Source organism: Eulemur rufifrons, chromosome 15 (assembly GCF_041146395.1).
Source record: "Eulemur rufifrons isolate Redbay chromosome 15, OSU_ERuf_1, whole genome shotgun sequence".
NCBI classification, from domain to species: domain Eukaryota; kingdom Metazoa; phylum Chordata; class Mammalia; order Primates; family Lemuridae; genus Eulemur; species Eulemur rufifrons.
The window spans coordinates 5,597,742-5,612,974 of NC_090997.1; the positions used below are offsets into that span (position 1 = coordinate 5,597,742).

Sequence of the window (15,233 nt, forward strand, 5' to 3'; positions counted from 1 at the left end):
CGAGCTCGGGGGGGCGCTCCGGCCGGGCCGCTGCGCCGGGCCCGACGGAGCCGACAGGGGGGCCGGGAAGGGGGGTCGTGGGGAGGGGGCCGGCCGGAATGTGCGGAATGAGCCGGGCTGGAGCGGGAGGCGCTGGGCGCGGAGGAGGGAGCGAGCGGGACGGAAAGTTTGTGTTGAGGAGCCGGGGCGGGGGGTGGGCGCTGCGGGAAGGAGGGGGCGGGGCGCGCAGGGGGCGGGCACTGGCCGGGAGGGGTGGGGCCGCCCCCGGCCGGCGCTCGGGCTGCCCACCCGGCCTCGGGACCCGGGGCCACCCCGGCCCTACCGGCCCCGCCGGCCCTGGGCACCCCTCTCCTCGCCCGCCGGTACGACGGTCCCTACCTCTCCCTGCGCAGCAGGCCTTACCCCCTGCCCGGGACCCAGCCGAAATTTGGGGCTCCGGCCTGGGGTGGGGCCGAGGGCGGGGCTGCAGCCTCGGGGGCAGGGCTCCCGTCGGTGCCGGGGGCCCGGGGTGCCGCGTCACGAGGAGCCCGGCGGAGCCGGAGCGCACGGGCCTCGGGGCTCGCTACCCCCTCACCCCTGTCCCGAGCCGCCGAGGCGGAGCGCCCCCTCCCGCCCGCGAGCCCACCCCCTACTCCCGGGGCCCCAGACCCGGCTCCGCCCTGGCGGCTGCGCCCGCCCTGCCCGGACCCGGTTTGGCTGGTTCTCCCCGAGTGGTTTGTTTCTCGAATTTCTCCCTTTCTCCCTCTTCCTGGACCTCCGAGCCCCTCCCTCTCTGCGCGGCTCCCCGGGGCCCCGCGGGGGACGTCTCGACGCGGCGCGCCCGCCGAGTTTCGGTAGGACCCGGGACGGGCGCGGGGGAGGGGGCGCGGGGAGGCTTCCCGCCCGCCCTGCGGACTCTGCGGCGCTCTGACCTCCCGCCCGCCGGCCTCGTTCTCCGCACGCGCCCAGGAACCACCGCGCCGCTTGGCCAAGGACCGGCTTTATTGGGGATGTGGGTGCCGGGCCCCAGTCGCCCATCACCTACCCCTCCCCGGGGCCGGCCCCGGCTCCGCAGAGCCCTCGCGCGGCCCCCGAGGGGGTTAAAACAACACTGACTACTGCTCCCGGACAGGAAGTGACTCGGCGCAGGCGAGCTCTGCGACCAGATGTGCGGCTCCGGCTCCAGATGTTCTTCATCTCCGTCCCGCCTGCCGTCTGAGCTCCTCCTGCCTCGGCCTGTGCCAGGCTGGGGAGCGGACGGAGGTCACCGAGAGGCAGTGAGGGGTCAGCCCCTGGCAGCCCTGCGAGCCTCCACTGAATCCTTCCCCCACGCTGGCCCCTCGGGGCGCAGGGCTGCTGGGGTCACTCGCAGGCCAGCTTCCCGTCGAAACTGGAGAGGGCGATGGCAAAAGCCTGCAGGGCGCACAGCGGGTACCGGTAGTCGAGGGTGAAGACGTCCTCGGCCACGCGGCCGAACTGCAGCACGATGTAGTCGGCTGTGAACGTGAGACAGGGGTGGGAGCGAGATCTCCTTGGACCCCCATGCTGGCAGACAGTGCTGTCAACACTGCGGGAAGTCCTCTTCCCTCAGCCACCATCCCAGTTGCCCAGCACCCATCCTTGCTTCCCAGCTCACCCAACACCAGCCGCCCTGTGATGCCCAGAGAGCAGGAACCCTGCCTTATCTGCGGCCGCTGCCCAGGGTCATGCCCACAGCAGGCACTTCATCAACTAAGGGCCCTGTCAGCTTTGCCCAAGCTCAGAAGCCTGCCTTCCCTGCTTCTCTGTTGTCTTCTGGCCCCATTTTTTTCTTCCCAGCCCCCAAGTCCCACCTTAGACCCCAGGCACACTCCCTTGACTAGCCCCCCAGTTCCCTTCCTCAGCCAGTGGCCCCACTCAGCCCCTATCCCATGTCTGTCCAAGTTCCCAGCCTCAGTCTCCACACCTCCCTCAGCATCCATAGGGACAGGAAGTTGCTAAAAATACCCTCAAACTCAGGCAAACCAGGCTTCACAGAAACGTGATCTGGAGGGCAGTCCCAAGGCCACAGGACAGGTGACACTGGGGCACATCCCATCCCTAACATGGAGTGGGGGATGGGAGCTTACTCAGTGTTGGCCCAACCCTGTGAACCTGGAGTCCCTTGGGAGATACCCTTCCACCCCCAAACTTCCTCACCCTAGTGGGTGCCTCTCTTCCCCCAGGATTGTAACAGGAGCATTGTTACTTGTGTTCCGGGTACGTCTTGTTTCACTAACTCTTCAAGGATAATCCTTTGACCTCACTTGAGTATACATTCAAAAATGCTTCATTAATATTCCCTGCTACTAAAAGGCAACCATGTCAAAGAGGTTAAAAGCATGGGCCCTGTAGCCAGACTACCAGCATTCTAATCCCAGCTCTACCTCTTATTAGCTGTGTGACCTTGGGCAAGTTACTTAACCTCTCTGTGCCTTAGTTTTCTCAGCTGCTTGATAGGAATAATAATAATACCTTCCTCAGCATTGTTGAAGGAATTTAAGGATTTGATATCTGTAAAATCCTGAGAACAGTGCCTGGCACATAGAAGGCACTGTGTAAGTTTTGTGAATTAAATTTGGAGGGCTAGTTTAACTGCCCGGAGGAGCCGAGAGACTTTGGGTAAAGGGCTGCCCTCTCCGAGCCTCAGCACCCTCTTTGACCACAAAGGGGTTGGGCTGTCAGTGGTTTTCAAACAATAGCAGCTCAACCCTCCCTTCAACACAGTCTTACCCAGCATGTCCCAGTATCTACCCCACTGCTTTGGTCAATGCTGGCATGGGAACCTGGAACAACGAGGCCCAAGATGCCTGCTTGGGGTATCTGAGGCTGCTGGGAGCACAGTGTCAGTGTCTACAGGGGAGAGAGTGGGCTTGGCGGATGGCCCAGCTCCAGGGGAAAGGTTTAGACAAGGGGTGTGTGTGTGTGTGTGTGTGTGCTGGGGGCAGGCCCGAGTGAAAGTAGGAGTCCCACAGGTGGCGGGGAAGAGCCTGACCTGGGCCCTCAGATACTCACGGTCATCAGCATGGACAATCTGGAAGTTCTTCACTGAGGCCTGAGTGACCCGGCCTTGGAAGTTGAGGGTGTAGGAGCCACTGTCTTCATTCCAGACAGGCGGCTTGTTGTGCAGTTCGATGAGGCTCTCCAGCGTCTTGTTCTGCCAGCGCACCAGCAGCCCGTCGCTGGCCTGGGGTGCCCCGAGGGGGAATAAACGGAGAGGACAGTTAGAGGTGGCCAAGATTGCTCAGGACTGACGGGAGAAGGGGCCCAGGCACCTGTGCACGCCCTTGCACGCGTGTGCGGGTATGCAGCCTGGACATCAGTATCCGTTCAGGGGGTCTTTGAGAGCATGCTTGGCATCTGTGGTGTCCTTGTGGGCAGGGAAGGTATCTGTGAGAAGGGCTCTGTCTGCGGGACGCCAAAGCGGAGGGCTGGAACATGAAAAGGGGCATCTGGCACACAGTGGGTGCTCCATGCCCTTGGTACCCAAGTGGTCTTAGGAGACGGCCACGTGCCAGCACCTGATTATGAGGATGAACCAGCCAATTCAAGACCTAGGAGGAAGGGCCGGGCGCAGTGGCTCACACCTGTAATCCTAGCACTCTGGGAGGCCGAGGCAGGGGGGATCGCTTGAGCTCAGGAGTTCAAGGCCAGCCTGAGCAAAAGCATGAGCAAGACCCCATCTCTACTAAAAATAGAAAAATTATCGAGGTGTAGTGGTGTGTACGCATAGTCCCAGCCACTCAGGAGGCTGAGGGAGGAGGATCCTTGAGCCCAGGAACTGGAGGCTGCAGTGAGCTATGATGATGCCACAGCACTCTAGCCTGTGCGACAGAGTAAGACTGTTTCCAAAAAAAAAAAAGACCTAGGAGGAGCACACAGCTCAGCTTAGGAGATGGGCAGGTAAACAGTGGTTACAAGAAAGTGTCCTCGGAGGAGAGTTTCTGAAGGAAGGACCAGTGTCTATATGATGGTGCTCTTGAGATATTTCTTTCCTGAGTTTCCTTGTCACCTGTTCACATCATGTCTTAGAGTGAGTCCACTCAAGATCACCTCCTCCAAGAAGCCTCAGCTCTGAGCTTCCATGACCCTTGCTCTTGCCATTCCTCCCACTGCACTGTGGTTGACATATACTCTTGGGGCATCTCTGTGCCTCAGTTTCCCTCACAGTGGCTCGTTGTGAGGAGCTAATAAGTTAAGAACACATGCAGTGGTATTTAGAGTGGTTCCTGGCACAGAGTAGGTGCTCAGTAAGCATCAGATACTACCTGGATGACTGTCGTGTTGACTTTGGATCTCCCGTGTCTGGCACAGAGTGGGTGTTTAATGAATGACCTGTGGGGTGATGGAGAGACCCAAAGCAGCACCGGGAGTTCTCACCAAGCCCAGAAAGGGCAGGAGGCGCTGCCTCTGGACGGTGTGTGTTTATTCCAGGCATGGAAGAGGCAACGGTGGGACCCACAGGCCGAGTGAACCCTCAAGACCAAGCCTCCCACGGCTGGTGTCCCCTGGGTCAGCCTGGCCTCTGATTACGGCGTGCCTTTCCAGCAGGGGAGGATGTGTGATCAGCTGACAGGGGTATTAATTTTCATTGTAAATGCGTACAGTGACATCAGCCTCCTGTGAGTATGGGGCATGCGAGTCATCCTGGGGCTGAAATCCTGGGCTCACCCAGCCCGCGGTGCTGCGGCCCGAGCACAGGACTGACGCTCTGAGGGAGGCCACATCTCCCCGGGACAGCTCTCTGTCTTAACCTCCACCTCACACACTTACACAAAACGACCTTTGCTTTTTAAAACATAAGTCATGTAGCTCCTTTGCTCAAAACCCTGCCACGGCTTCCCGTTTCTCTCGGAGTAAAAACCGGTTATACAGGCCCTTTCTGACCTCATCTGCCTCCAGCCATCCTGGTCACCTTGCTGCTCCTCAGACCCACCAGGCACCCTCCTGCCACAGGGCCTCTGCACTGGCTCTTCCCTCTGCCCGGATGCCCTTCCTCCACGGGTCTGCAGGCTCACTGCCTCACCGTCCCAGGGAGGCCCACTTTGGCCACTGTATTTAACATTGAAGCTACACACACATGCTTGTCATCTCCCGTCCCCTGTTTGACTGTTTTTCCATAGTACTTATCACCTACATGCTCCATAATGTGCTTATTTATCACAATTATTGTCTACAGGCTGTCTCCTTCCACTAGTATGCCAGCCGCAAGAGGGCAGATCTTTGTTTTGTCCACTGATGTCTTCCAGGTGCCCAGAATAATTCTTGGCACCCAGTGAGTGTGTTCAGTGGATATATGAGCCAATGTAATAGATGAGTTTGATGTAGACTCTGAAAAAACTGAAAAACCCATTGTGGTTATTTCAGTGAATTCAATAATAAAAACCCAAATCCATTCCACAGGTTACCAGAATGAATTTGTGCTGGAGGCTGATGAGTGTGCCCAGGGGTTGGGGAAACTGAGTCCTCTCACCCCCTGCTCCCCCAGATCGGGTCACACAGGGAGCAGGATGCTCAGGGACAGGGGCCGGGAGGTGCAGAGCTCACATTTCGGGGCCGGATGGGGACCCTCTCGTTGTCCGCACTCATGCCAGGAATGATGACCGTCATGCGCCGGGGACCTCGGAAGCCCAGCACGTTGGTTTCCTGGGAGAGAGATGCGGGTTAGGCAGGCCCCTGTAAGGGAGCGGCCCAGCACGTGGGACGGTGGTGTTCTTACGTAGATCACAGCTGCCAGCTCCTGCCGAAGGCTCCCCACATCAGAGCCGCCTCCACGCTGGGGGTTCTGCCCATTGTCAAACACTGTAAAGCGGTTCCCCAGGAGGTTGGACCTGCAAGCAGGGTGAGGCTGGGGCGGGGCTGAGGGGGTTCCACATCCCTGCCCCAGTACTCTTGCTCCCAGCCGCGCAATTCTGCGAGCTTCCTGCATCAAGGCTGGAGGGTGTCGTAGGAGCAGCTCATGTCCCCAGCCCCAGGCTTCCGCCTCCGGGGAGCTCTTTTTAAAAATTGGATCTACAAGGAGACTGGGCAGTGCTCAAATCCTAGCTCCATCTCTTACTAGCCGTGGAACCTTAGGCAAGTTCTTAAACTCACTGAGCCTCAACTTCCCCATCTATAAAATGGGGAAACTCTGGGGAGGGGGAACCTCACTTGGTTGAGAAGAGGATTAAATGGTTTAACCCCAAAATAGGTTACATAGAAGTAGGCCTGACACATAGGTGGGCCTTTGAAAAGTTTCGTTAAATACATAAATAAAAGAAATAAGTCTTGACTGGGGTTCACCTCACCCCCGACCTCTCTGGTTTGTGGCTGGGATTAGATGAGACGTACGGCAGACACGGCACAGAGCGGTGTGCACGCGGTAAGCAGTTGTTGAGTAGGTTCTGTATGCCGAGTGCGGGAGTTCAACCCTACACAAGGCGGGCGTGGGCCCTGCTCCCCGGGGAGCTTACGCCCCATGCACGAGCGGGCCCTGGACAGCAAGGTGGGCGTCACGTGGGCGCTGGTCAGAAATGCAGAATCTCATGCCCACTGCGGACTCACTGAATGGTTTTAACGAGATCCCCAAGTGATGCGGGCACAGCAAAGTGTGAGGGGCCCGGGGCAAGTGGGCATATCCAGAGAACCCAACACGGTGGGCAGCACTCTGCCAGACACAGAGGGACAGAGGTGACTGGCTGTGGCCCTCTTGCTGACCCGAGGCCCCAGCTCCAGGAAGCCCAGCCCCACCTCAGCTTCCCAATGAAGTTGTCCCCTCCTCGGGACAGGTTGGTAGGGTCGCTGGAGATGAGGTAATTGGCTGTCTTGCTCCGTTTCCGTTTCCTGCCAGCCAAGAGGAACACCTGGGAGGAGGGTGACGAGTGAGAGGACGGGGAGGGAAGATGGGGAGGATGCAGGTGGGCCTCAGGGAAGGAGAAGGCCTGTTTGTCCCACGGCCTCATCCCGGCCCCGGCCCCTCCCTCAGCCTGGGTCGTGGCACCTCCTTCCTACCCACCTTCTTCTCCGTGTCCAGGTGCAGGAAGTAGGAGGGATACATGCCCCGGTCCATGCCCTTCTTGTCCCGGGTCAGCCGGCAGCGCACCGTCCGGCCCTGGGGAGCAGGCCGCAGCACGAACTCCTGGGGTTCGTCCACCTCCACGGGGGGAGACGGGGCCCTCTCCTCCTTCTGGGGGGCAGAGGGTGCGTCAGCCCCAGAGCACCAGCTCCCCTACCCTCAGCAGGTCCCAGTGCGGGGACGCAGGCAGCACCGCCAGGACAACTCACCGCCTTCTGTGTGCAGAGAGAACAGAGGCCGGCTAGAGCACGGCGTGTCCCTGGGGGCTGGGACGCCTCTGCGCCTCATGCTTCCCAGCGGCCCGGCCGGGCCATGGTAGGAGGCTCCGTGGAGCTCTGTGGTTTATTATTTTTCTGTTTAACTTGTGGTTAAGAGCCCAGGCTCTGGAGCCAGACTGTCTAGGTTCAAATCCTGGTTCCACGACTGGCCATCTGTCATGTTTGTTAAGCTTAACCACACTGTGACTCAGGTTTTTCATCTGCGAAGTGGGTACGGTGGGGGTGGACACCTGGGACAGACCTTACCTAATTTACATACTTAACACACACTGTGCAAACTCCACCACTGCCGTGGCTCACTGCCGTGTTCACGCGGTTAACCCTCATACCGACTCACCGAGGCAGCGTGCCCATTGTGCGGACGAGGAAGCTGAGGCTTACGGAAGTTAAGCACCTTGCCCAAGTTCACAGAACCAGGAAGAGGTGGAGCTGGGACTCGAGTCCTGCCCAGTGTCCTGTTAGGTCCAGAGCCTTTAGAAAGACTTTCCCTCGTGCGGACACTGCCAGGCGGTGAGCTGAGGCTGACAGAAGGGACTACTGTGTTCTAGGCATGTGGTAAGCATGCCAGAGGTGCTAGCTACTACTGACATAGCACACGCATGTACCCAGTGGACGTGGTAGACGCCTCCAGGAGGGCTCCTGGTGGTCCCTGCCTCCTGGTACTTATGCCCTGTATAGTTCCCTCCCACAGTGTCCTAGGGTTGGTCTTTTTTTTTTCTTTTGAGACAGAGTCTTGCTCTGTTGCCCTGGGTAGGGTGCAGTGGAATCATCGTAGCTCACTGTAACCTCAAACTCCTGAGCTCAAGTGATCCTCTTGCCTCCTGTCTCCCGAATAGCTAGGACTACAGGTGCAGGCCACCATGCCTGGCTAATTTTTCTATTTTTAGTAGAGATGAGGTCTCACTCTTGCTCAGGCTGGTATTGAACTCCTGAGCTCAAGCAATCGTCCTGCCTCGGCCTCCCAGAGTGCTGGGATTACAGGCATGAGCCACCATGCCCAGCCCTAGGGTTTGTCTTTGTGACCAATAGATTATGGCAGGAGTGATTGGGGGTTACTTCCAAGGCTAGGTCATAAAAAATATTGTAGGCTAGGCGCAGTGGTTCATCCCTGTAATCCTAGGACTCTGGGAGGCCGAGGCAGGAGGGTTGCTTGAGCTCAGGAGTTTGAGACCAGCCTGAGCAAGCACGAGACCCCGTCTCTCTAGAAAAAATTAGCTGGGAATAGTGGTACACACCTGTAGTCCCAGCTACTGGGGAGGCTGAGGCAGGAGGATCGCTTGAGCCCAGGCGTTTGAGGCTGCAGTGAGCTATGATGATGCTGCTGCACTCTAGCCTGGGCAACAGAACGAGAGAGCAAGATTCTGTCTTACAAAAAAAAAAAAAAAAAAAGAAAAGCTATTGTAGCTTCTACCTGGCTCTCTCCCTTGGGCTCTGGGCTCTGGGAGAAGTTGTCTGCCATGTCATAAGAACACTCAAGCAGCCCTAAGGGGAGTTGCGCGTGGAAAGGATCTGAGGTCTCCAGCCAACCATGACAGTAAACCATTTTAGAAGTGGAGCCTTCATTTCAGGTCAAGCTGTCAGAATGACTGTAGCCCCAGCTGACGTCTTCGCTGCCACCTCCTGAGGGACCCTGAGCCGGCACTACCTGCTAAGCCACTCTGAGAATTCTGACTCTCGGAAATTGAGTAAGAAAGCAAATGCTGTTTTAAGACACTGAGTTTTGGGGGTGATTTGTGACAGAGCAGTACAGCGCTAATACATGAATGAATGGTCTCACTTTGCTCGTTGAGAAACTAATAACAGTTTGGTGACATATGGCCCTAGAGGGCCTGTTGACTCCACAAGGGCCCCTTCTGATCTCACAACCTTGTGCCCTTGGCCCTCATGTTCTGCCTCCCACAGGAAGGCAGCCAAGGTTCTCAGCCCAGTTTCCGGCGAGGGAGAGCGTGCGCGCCAGCCTGGGGGTGCACGTGAGCCACGGGCAGGCCCTGATGCGCTGCGGTCCGCCATTTTTGCGTAGGGCAGGTTTGCAGCGTGTGTGAGGTGAGGCTGCTGTGAGGGCAGCAGGCCCTTAGCTCAGGGGCAAGTGACCATTTACTCTCCACTCCAGGCTGCTCGAGAAGAAACTTGGGAAATGCAAGACTATGTTTGGAATGTGATGCGGAGAAAGCCAGAGCTTATTCAAACACTTTCACAGCTGTGAATTTCAAGAGCCTACTGTATTGAAGGCTGCTCGCCAGTTATATTCCTCCTGGGAGATAATAAACTGGCCTTTCAGTTTGTACATCAGCATCTGGTGATCTTGGTTAATGTGAATCAGTCCCCCAAGACCGGACCACTCCTGCACAAACTAATAAACCCACCAAGCTAAAACCCAGGCCCTGCCCGTGGGGCAATCTCTCCACTGGTGGAAACCCGTTTCTAAAAGACTTTCATCGCTTTCTCTCTCTCTCAGTTGGGCCTCCCTCTTCTACTTCAGCTTATGTGTGTTGGTGCCTGAGTCCTGTTTGTGGGCAGGGGCAATATTGAAAACATTTAACAACCTGTTCTGCCCGTGGAGAATGCCAGTCAGAATGGACACTGGCAAGCTTGGAGGAGGATCCTGGGGGCCCCTGGCAGTCAGGTGTTAACCCTTTAGTTGCTGGATGTTTAGTTGCTGGGAGGTTGGGAGGTCCTAGGTGGGGTAGCAGAAAGCACTTGAAGAGCTCAGGGCAGTAGGGTGGAAATATTTTACCAAGTGGTACAGCTGACTACTAGTCAGTGTGCCCAAGGTGTGTACACACGTGCTCCTGTGTCTGTGTAAGTGTGTGTCTCCTTCATGCGGGGCCAGGGGGCATCTCTACCTGTGTCTGATGATTACGCTACAGAGGGGAGGCCTCAGATAATACCAGGCCCGTGTGTGGTCAGTCCTAAGCCTGGTGATTCCAAAAACGCCTCCTCTGTTCACCAAACCTGGTGCCCTTTGTCCTCATATCCTGTCACAGGAGGGGGAGCCAAGATTCTAATCCCGAGTGACTCCAAGGCCCCAGCCCAAGAGGCCCCACCCTGCAGTCACCCTGCCACTGCTCCCTGAGGGGACCCTCTTCCCCTCTGGGCCCCAACCTTTTTGCCTTTTCCTTTCGCTTTGCCCTTCTGATTACTGTTCTTAGTCACCACAGCTGCCCCCTCCTCCTCCTCTTCCTCTTTCTTCTCTTCTTCTGGGCCTTTGGGAGCGCCTGGGCATGGAGGGAGAAACAAAGCTGTCAGCCCCTTTACCTGGCTTGCAACGGGCTTCCAACACCCTCGTTTCGTTTGGACTCTGTCCACAACCGCAAGAGGGTCACCCTGTGTTCTTAGCGCCTCAGAAGGGCTAAGGCACCTGCCAGAGACCACACGCTATCAGAGTAGAGGTCAAGGTGCCCTCACAGTTTCTGACTCTAGAACCTATGCTCCTCACCTGGCTCTGCACCACGTGATGTAAGGGTCCCCCAGCTCCCCACCCCCAGGGCCACCTCAAGATTCATGGCACCAGCAGCCATTGCCACCCACCTTTCTTCTTCAAAGCTTTTTCGGCAGGGCCACCTTCCCTAACCAGAAACATGGCAGCTGGGGTCTTCTTCGCTCTGCCCGGGCTCGCTGAGGGGTCCTTGTCAGCCTCCCCTGACCCTGCACGTGTCAACGTGAAAGGGTCACAACCCCCACCACAGCCAGAGTCCCCTCCTCCTCCCCAGGCCACGCCCACCTTTCTTCTTTGTCTTCCTCATCTTGGTCCCCTCCCCTGCTGGGGCTTCCTTCTTCTTAATGTGAAGAGGTTTGGATGGGGGGTCAGGGCTTCCCTGGTCCCCTGGAAATGGAAGGTGGAGTTAGACAAAGAAGGAGCCTTACTGGGGCTGTAAGCCACTCAGCCTCCCTCCGGTCCCCAGGGAGGCTGGAGTCCGACAAGGCCCACAGTCTGCCTTCTGCTTGTCTTGGTTTTTTTCCCCTAAGTTCAAAAAGGTGCTGGACAAAGACCAGCAGATTTACAAGCAGTTACTGAATGAATGAATGAAGGGTGGAATGCCAGGCCTTCTAACTGAGCCTCCCGGTCCTGCCTCCTGCCCTGTCTCTGCCAGGCCACCTTCTCTGGCCACTGCTACAGATGCGCACTTCCTCCCTTGAGGCCCGGGCTTCCAGCCCTGGGCACCTGTAGGGTGAAGTACCCAAGACAGGGAACCACTACCTTGGGATGCATCACCAGGGGGCATTTATTCAGCGATTTCTTTTTACTATAACCACTTTGGTACTTTTATAAAAATCATAACAGTAATTCAGATTGAGTTAAAAACAAAAACTAAACAAAATCACAAAGAAAACTGAAATCCTCTGTCCTTCCCTGGATCACAGCCACCCTGTGATCCATGGTCTATGGTCCTTAAGGTGGAAACTGTCAGAGGACAAACCCTCTGGTCCAGGTCCTGGGTCCCTTTCTGAGGTCTCGACTCCTGTGTGTCAGTGAGACCCACACCCCCAAGGGCAGGGCTACTCTCCCTTGCCCGTGTGACCCTCTGTACCCTTGACACCCACCCCTCGCACCCTGGGCCTTGGCCCTCCTCTCCTTCATGTCTGCAGAAGTCTTCTCTTTAAGGGGCTTCTTGGGAGGCAGAGGGATTTTCTCTTTCTTTTCCTCTTCCTCGTCTTCCTCATCATCCTCATCTTCGTCCTCCTCCTCCTCCTCTGTAGGGAGAAACTCCCGGTAGTGGGGGCCCAGGCCCCCCTTCTGTGGGAGCCCAGTTCCTGCAGACTGCTGGGCAGTGGTGAATGGGCACAGTGGTGGGAGCCTGTCTTTCTCGAACAGGAATGGGAGTCCCAGCCCCCTGGAAGAAGGAGGGCGGCCCCACAGTCTCAGGGCCTGTAGTCTGGAGAGTGAGCTGGAGTTGGAGGAATCCTGTCTGGGGAACCCCATTCTCTGCAGGGCCTTCCTCTCCCTCCCTGCCACCCTCCCCTCCTCACACACCCTGCGTCTTCTCCTTCCCACTGCACCCACTGTGCCTCTCCCTGGCCTTGTCTGTCTCTGTTTCTGACCTTGAGTCAGACCCATCTGGGCTACTTCTGGCTACCAGCTGCAGTTTAAGGCAAAACCCTTAACCTCTCTGTGCCTCCGTTTCCCCATCTGTAAAATGGGGGAAAAGAACAAGAGGATCAACTTCATAAGGCTGGTGCTTAGCACAACCCCTGGCTCAAAGACAAGGCCAGGGAGTGGAGGCTGTTTTCTGCCTCTCCCTGCGGTCGTTTCCACCCAGCCCCTTCCCTCCTGTCCACCCGGCCCTACCTCCTTCCTCCCGCCCTCTCACCGTCCTCCGCATCTGGGGCGCGGGCTACCAGGAAGGTTTCCCGGGGGTCGCGCTTCTTGGCCTCGGGGTCCCTGAGGAACTTGGCGTAGACGGTGGGCGCAGGGGCAGGCTCCTCCCGCGGCCGCCCCCTCCGCCCCGCTGAGCGGAGACGCGGGGTTCAGGCGGGTCCGCGGGGGTCAGCAACGCAGCGCCCCACCCCAAGCCTGGGGCGGGCCCCGCTGGGACTCCTCCCCCTGCGGGTCCCTCCTGGGCTCGGTTTGCACCTTCATGGCCTCCCCACGCCCCTACACCCCGCTTTCACTCCCCTCCCCCCTTTCTCCGGCCAGACCCCCCCCACCCCCGCCCCAGGGCTCATAACACCCCGGGGTCGTCCAGCCGCGACCCTCACCCGCGCCTCCAGGTTTCCGGGGCTTGAGTGCCGTGGGGCAGGGGGACTCAGGGGCCTCTGTCCTCTTCTTCCTCAGCCTCTGTCCCGGGGCGGGTCGCTGCAGAGTGGGGGTCAAGAGGAGGCCGAGGAAGGAAAGGGGGGTTCTGAGGGCTGCCTGTTACCTCTAATCCCTTGAGCTGCCAGAAATAACCGCGGATTATCCGGAGGGATCGCAGCCCCCTTCCTGGGATGAGGATGACCCCTTTCGTGCACCGCAGCCCCTCCGATGCCCCAAAGTCCCAAAGCCTCCCCTGGATGCCCCAGGCCCCCCAAGCACCTTTCTCCCCTCGACAACTCCAGACGGGCAACCCCCAGACGCTGCTGAAGGGGATCTCCCCACCCCCAGACCCTCTCCCCTATGGGTTTACACGCAGTGGGGACACCCCTTCTGCTTCCTTTCCAAGCGGGCGACATACCTGTTTGGGGCGCCGCTGGACCTCCGGGCTCGGGCCTTCTTCCTCGTGTCCGCTGAGGGTAGCAAAGGAATCAGTCTGTCTCTCCCCGCCTTTCCCGTCCACCTCCGCCCAGCCCCTCCATCTGGGTGCCCCAGGGTTCAGGTAGGGCGACATGGGGGGCTTCCGGACCTGTCTGAGGCCCACACCTCTCGGAGGGTGTCGTCCTGCAGCGGCATGGTGCATTCGCCAATGGGCACCCCCTTCTCTGGCCACCCCGCGGGTCTCGGAGCCTCCTCTCCGCACTCCAGCTAATCCCGGCTCAACTCACCCCACCTGGCCGGACTCAAGGGGTGGCGGCCTGGCAGCACTGCGGGAGGGGCGACAGCCAACGACCGACCCTCCCCCCCTGGCCCAGGCCTCAAGGGAGCAGTCTGAATTCTCAAGTTCTCAGACCGCCGCCCCCACCCCGCCCCCCATCAAGCCCAGCGACACCAGGCCCAAGAACTTTGGGTTAGAGATGCCGATTTGTAATTTGCCTGTGGTCAAGGGCTGTGGGAAGAAAATATCAGACCGGATCCTGTATTTATCTTTATTTCTCATAAAAAGTAGGAACTACAATTTACTGTTGACAGAGGCATATGTATATAATTTATAAAGAAATGTGCCTATGTTGGGGGTGTACACTTAAATATTTTTTCCTGACGGGGGCATTTGTTTTTTTAAGGCTTGGAGACTAGGGATAGTGTTGGTGTGATTAAAGTCATGTCATGGGAGAAGTTTGTTTCATTGCTAAGGAAGCCCAGAGGAGGGGCCCAATCAAGGATTCCGGAAACTTCCTGAAGCCTGATCCAAAACCTGACAGATGGGTAGAAGTGTCACAGGTTAAAAAGTAGGCAGGATAGGCTATACCAGGAAAGGAAACATCAAGATTAAGAAGTGAAGGTTGGAAATAGCCTGGTGTGTTCAAAGGTGTGCAGCCCCGGAGGGCAGGAGGTCATCTCAGGCGTGGGTCAGCCCCGAGCCCTGCCACGGAAGAGCTGAACCTCCTTGGGTGAGTAGCTCAGACTCTCTGAACCTCTGTTTCCTCATTTATAAAATGGATTTGATGTTGGTACCGACCTGGTGGTGATACTGTGCAGATTCAGTGAGACGATTCGTGGAAGGCTTCACACAGTGACACTCAATAACTGGTCCTTGTGTGGCCCTTTTCAGAGCACGTCCACTCTAACTCTGTCTCCCCAGCACGTCAGAACTGGACACGTGACTGAGGTTCGATGTTTGAATGAGTGCCTTCTTTATTGCATTTGATTCTCACGAGTCCAGTGAGGTAGGCAGGCTAGAGATGAACATCTCCATTTTAGAGGTGGAGAAAATGAGGCCCAGGCAGGTGAAGTGAGTTGCTCAGTGTCAGCCAGATAGTAAAGTTGCTGAGCCAGGGCTTGGATCCAGATCTGTCTCCTGTCAGAGCTTTGCCTCCTAACCCTTGCATATTTTATGCAGTCCCAAGGATTAGAGATGGAGTTTGAATGAAGCAGTCAAGCTTTTTGTCTTTCCTCACTTCCTTGGTCCATCTGATTTGCCATAATTAATCTTTCTAAAATACTACTTCTTCAGTTGTTACCTTTGCTCAAAAACATTCATTGGCTCCCTACTGCCTAACGATCAAGTTTAAATGTGTTTGGGTGGCATTCAAGGCTCTCCCTGATCTGGCCCCAATCTGCCTTTCTAAGTGCAGGATTATCCCACGCCACGCTGCTCACTCAGCCACACTTG

At 57.4% G+C, this 15,233-nt stretch overlaps 1 protein-coding gene across 2 annotated transcripts; it reads right to left on the minus strand.

The window, feature by feature from the left end:
• Positions 1-1,341: 1,341 nt before the first annotated feature.
• Positions 1,342-13,696, minus strand: TULP1 (TUB like protein 1). 2 transcript variants are annotated; one of them, XM_069488360.1, is made up of 15 exons: positions 13,650-13,696; positions 13,482-13,533; positions 13,033-13,123; positions 12,639-12,776; positions 11,872-12,021; positions 11,051-11,152; positions 10,858-10,974; positions 10,432-10,544; positions 7,261-7,266; positions 6,992-7,162; positions 6,727-6,839; positions 5,717-5,828; positions 5,545-5,643; positions 3,013-3,184; positions 1,342-1,475 (listed from the first exon to the last, which is right to left on the minus strand). In XM_069488360.1, the coding sequence occupies exons 1-15, from the start codon at positions 13,694-13,696 to the stop codon at positions 1,342-1,344; spliced, it is 1,617 nt and encodes a 538-aa protein (XP_069344461.1). The 2 variants fall into 2 exon arrangements, with proteins under 2 accessions (XP_069344461.1, XP_069344462.1); XM_069488361.1 differs by lacking the exon at positions 12,639-12,776.
• Positions 13,697-15,233: the final 1,537 nt, after the last annotated feature.

Coding starts and splice junctions, on each gene's coding strand:
- TULP1 (XM_069488360.1), bottom strand. CDS start 13,696: ATGCCGCTGCAGGACGACACCCTCCGAGAGGTGTGGGCCTCAGACAG. Junction 12,777..13,032: donor CAAGCCCCGGAAACCTGGAG/GCGCGGGTGAGG, acceptor GTCTCCGCTCAG/CGGGGCGGAGGGGGCGGCCG. Junction 1,476..3,012: donor GATTGTCCATGCTGATGACC/GTGAGTATCTGA, acceptor TCACGTTCACAG/CCGACTACATCGTGCTGCAG.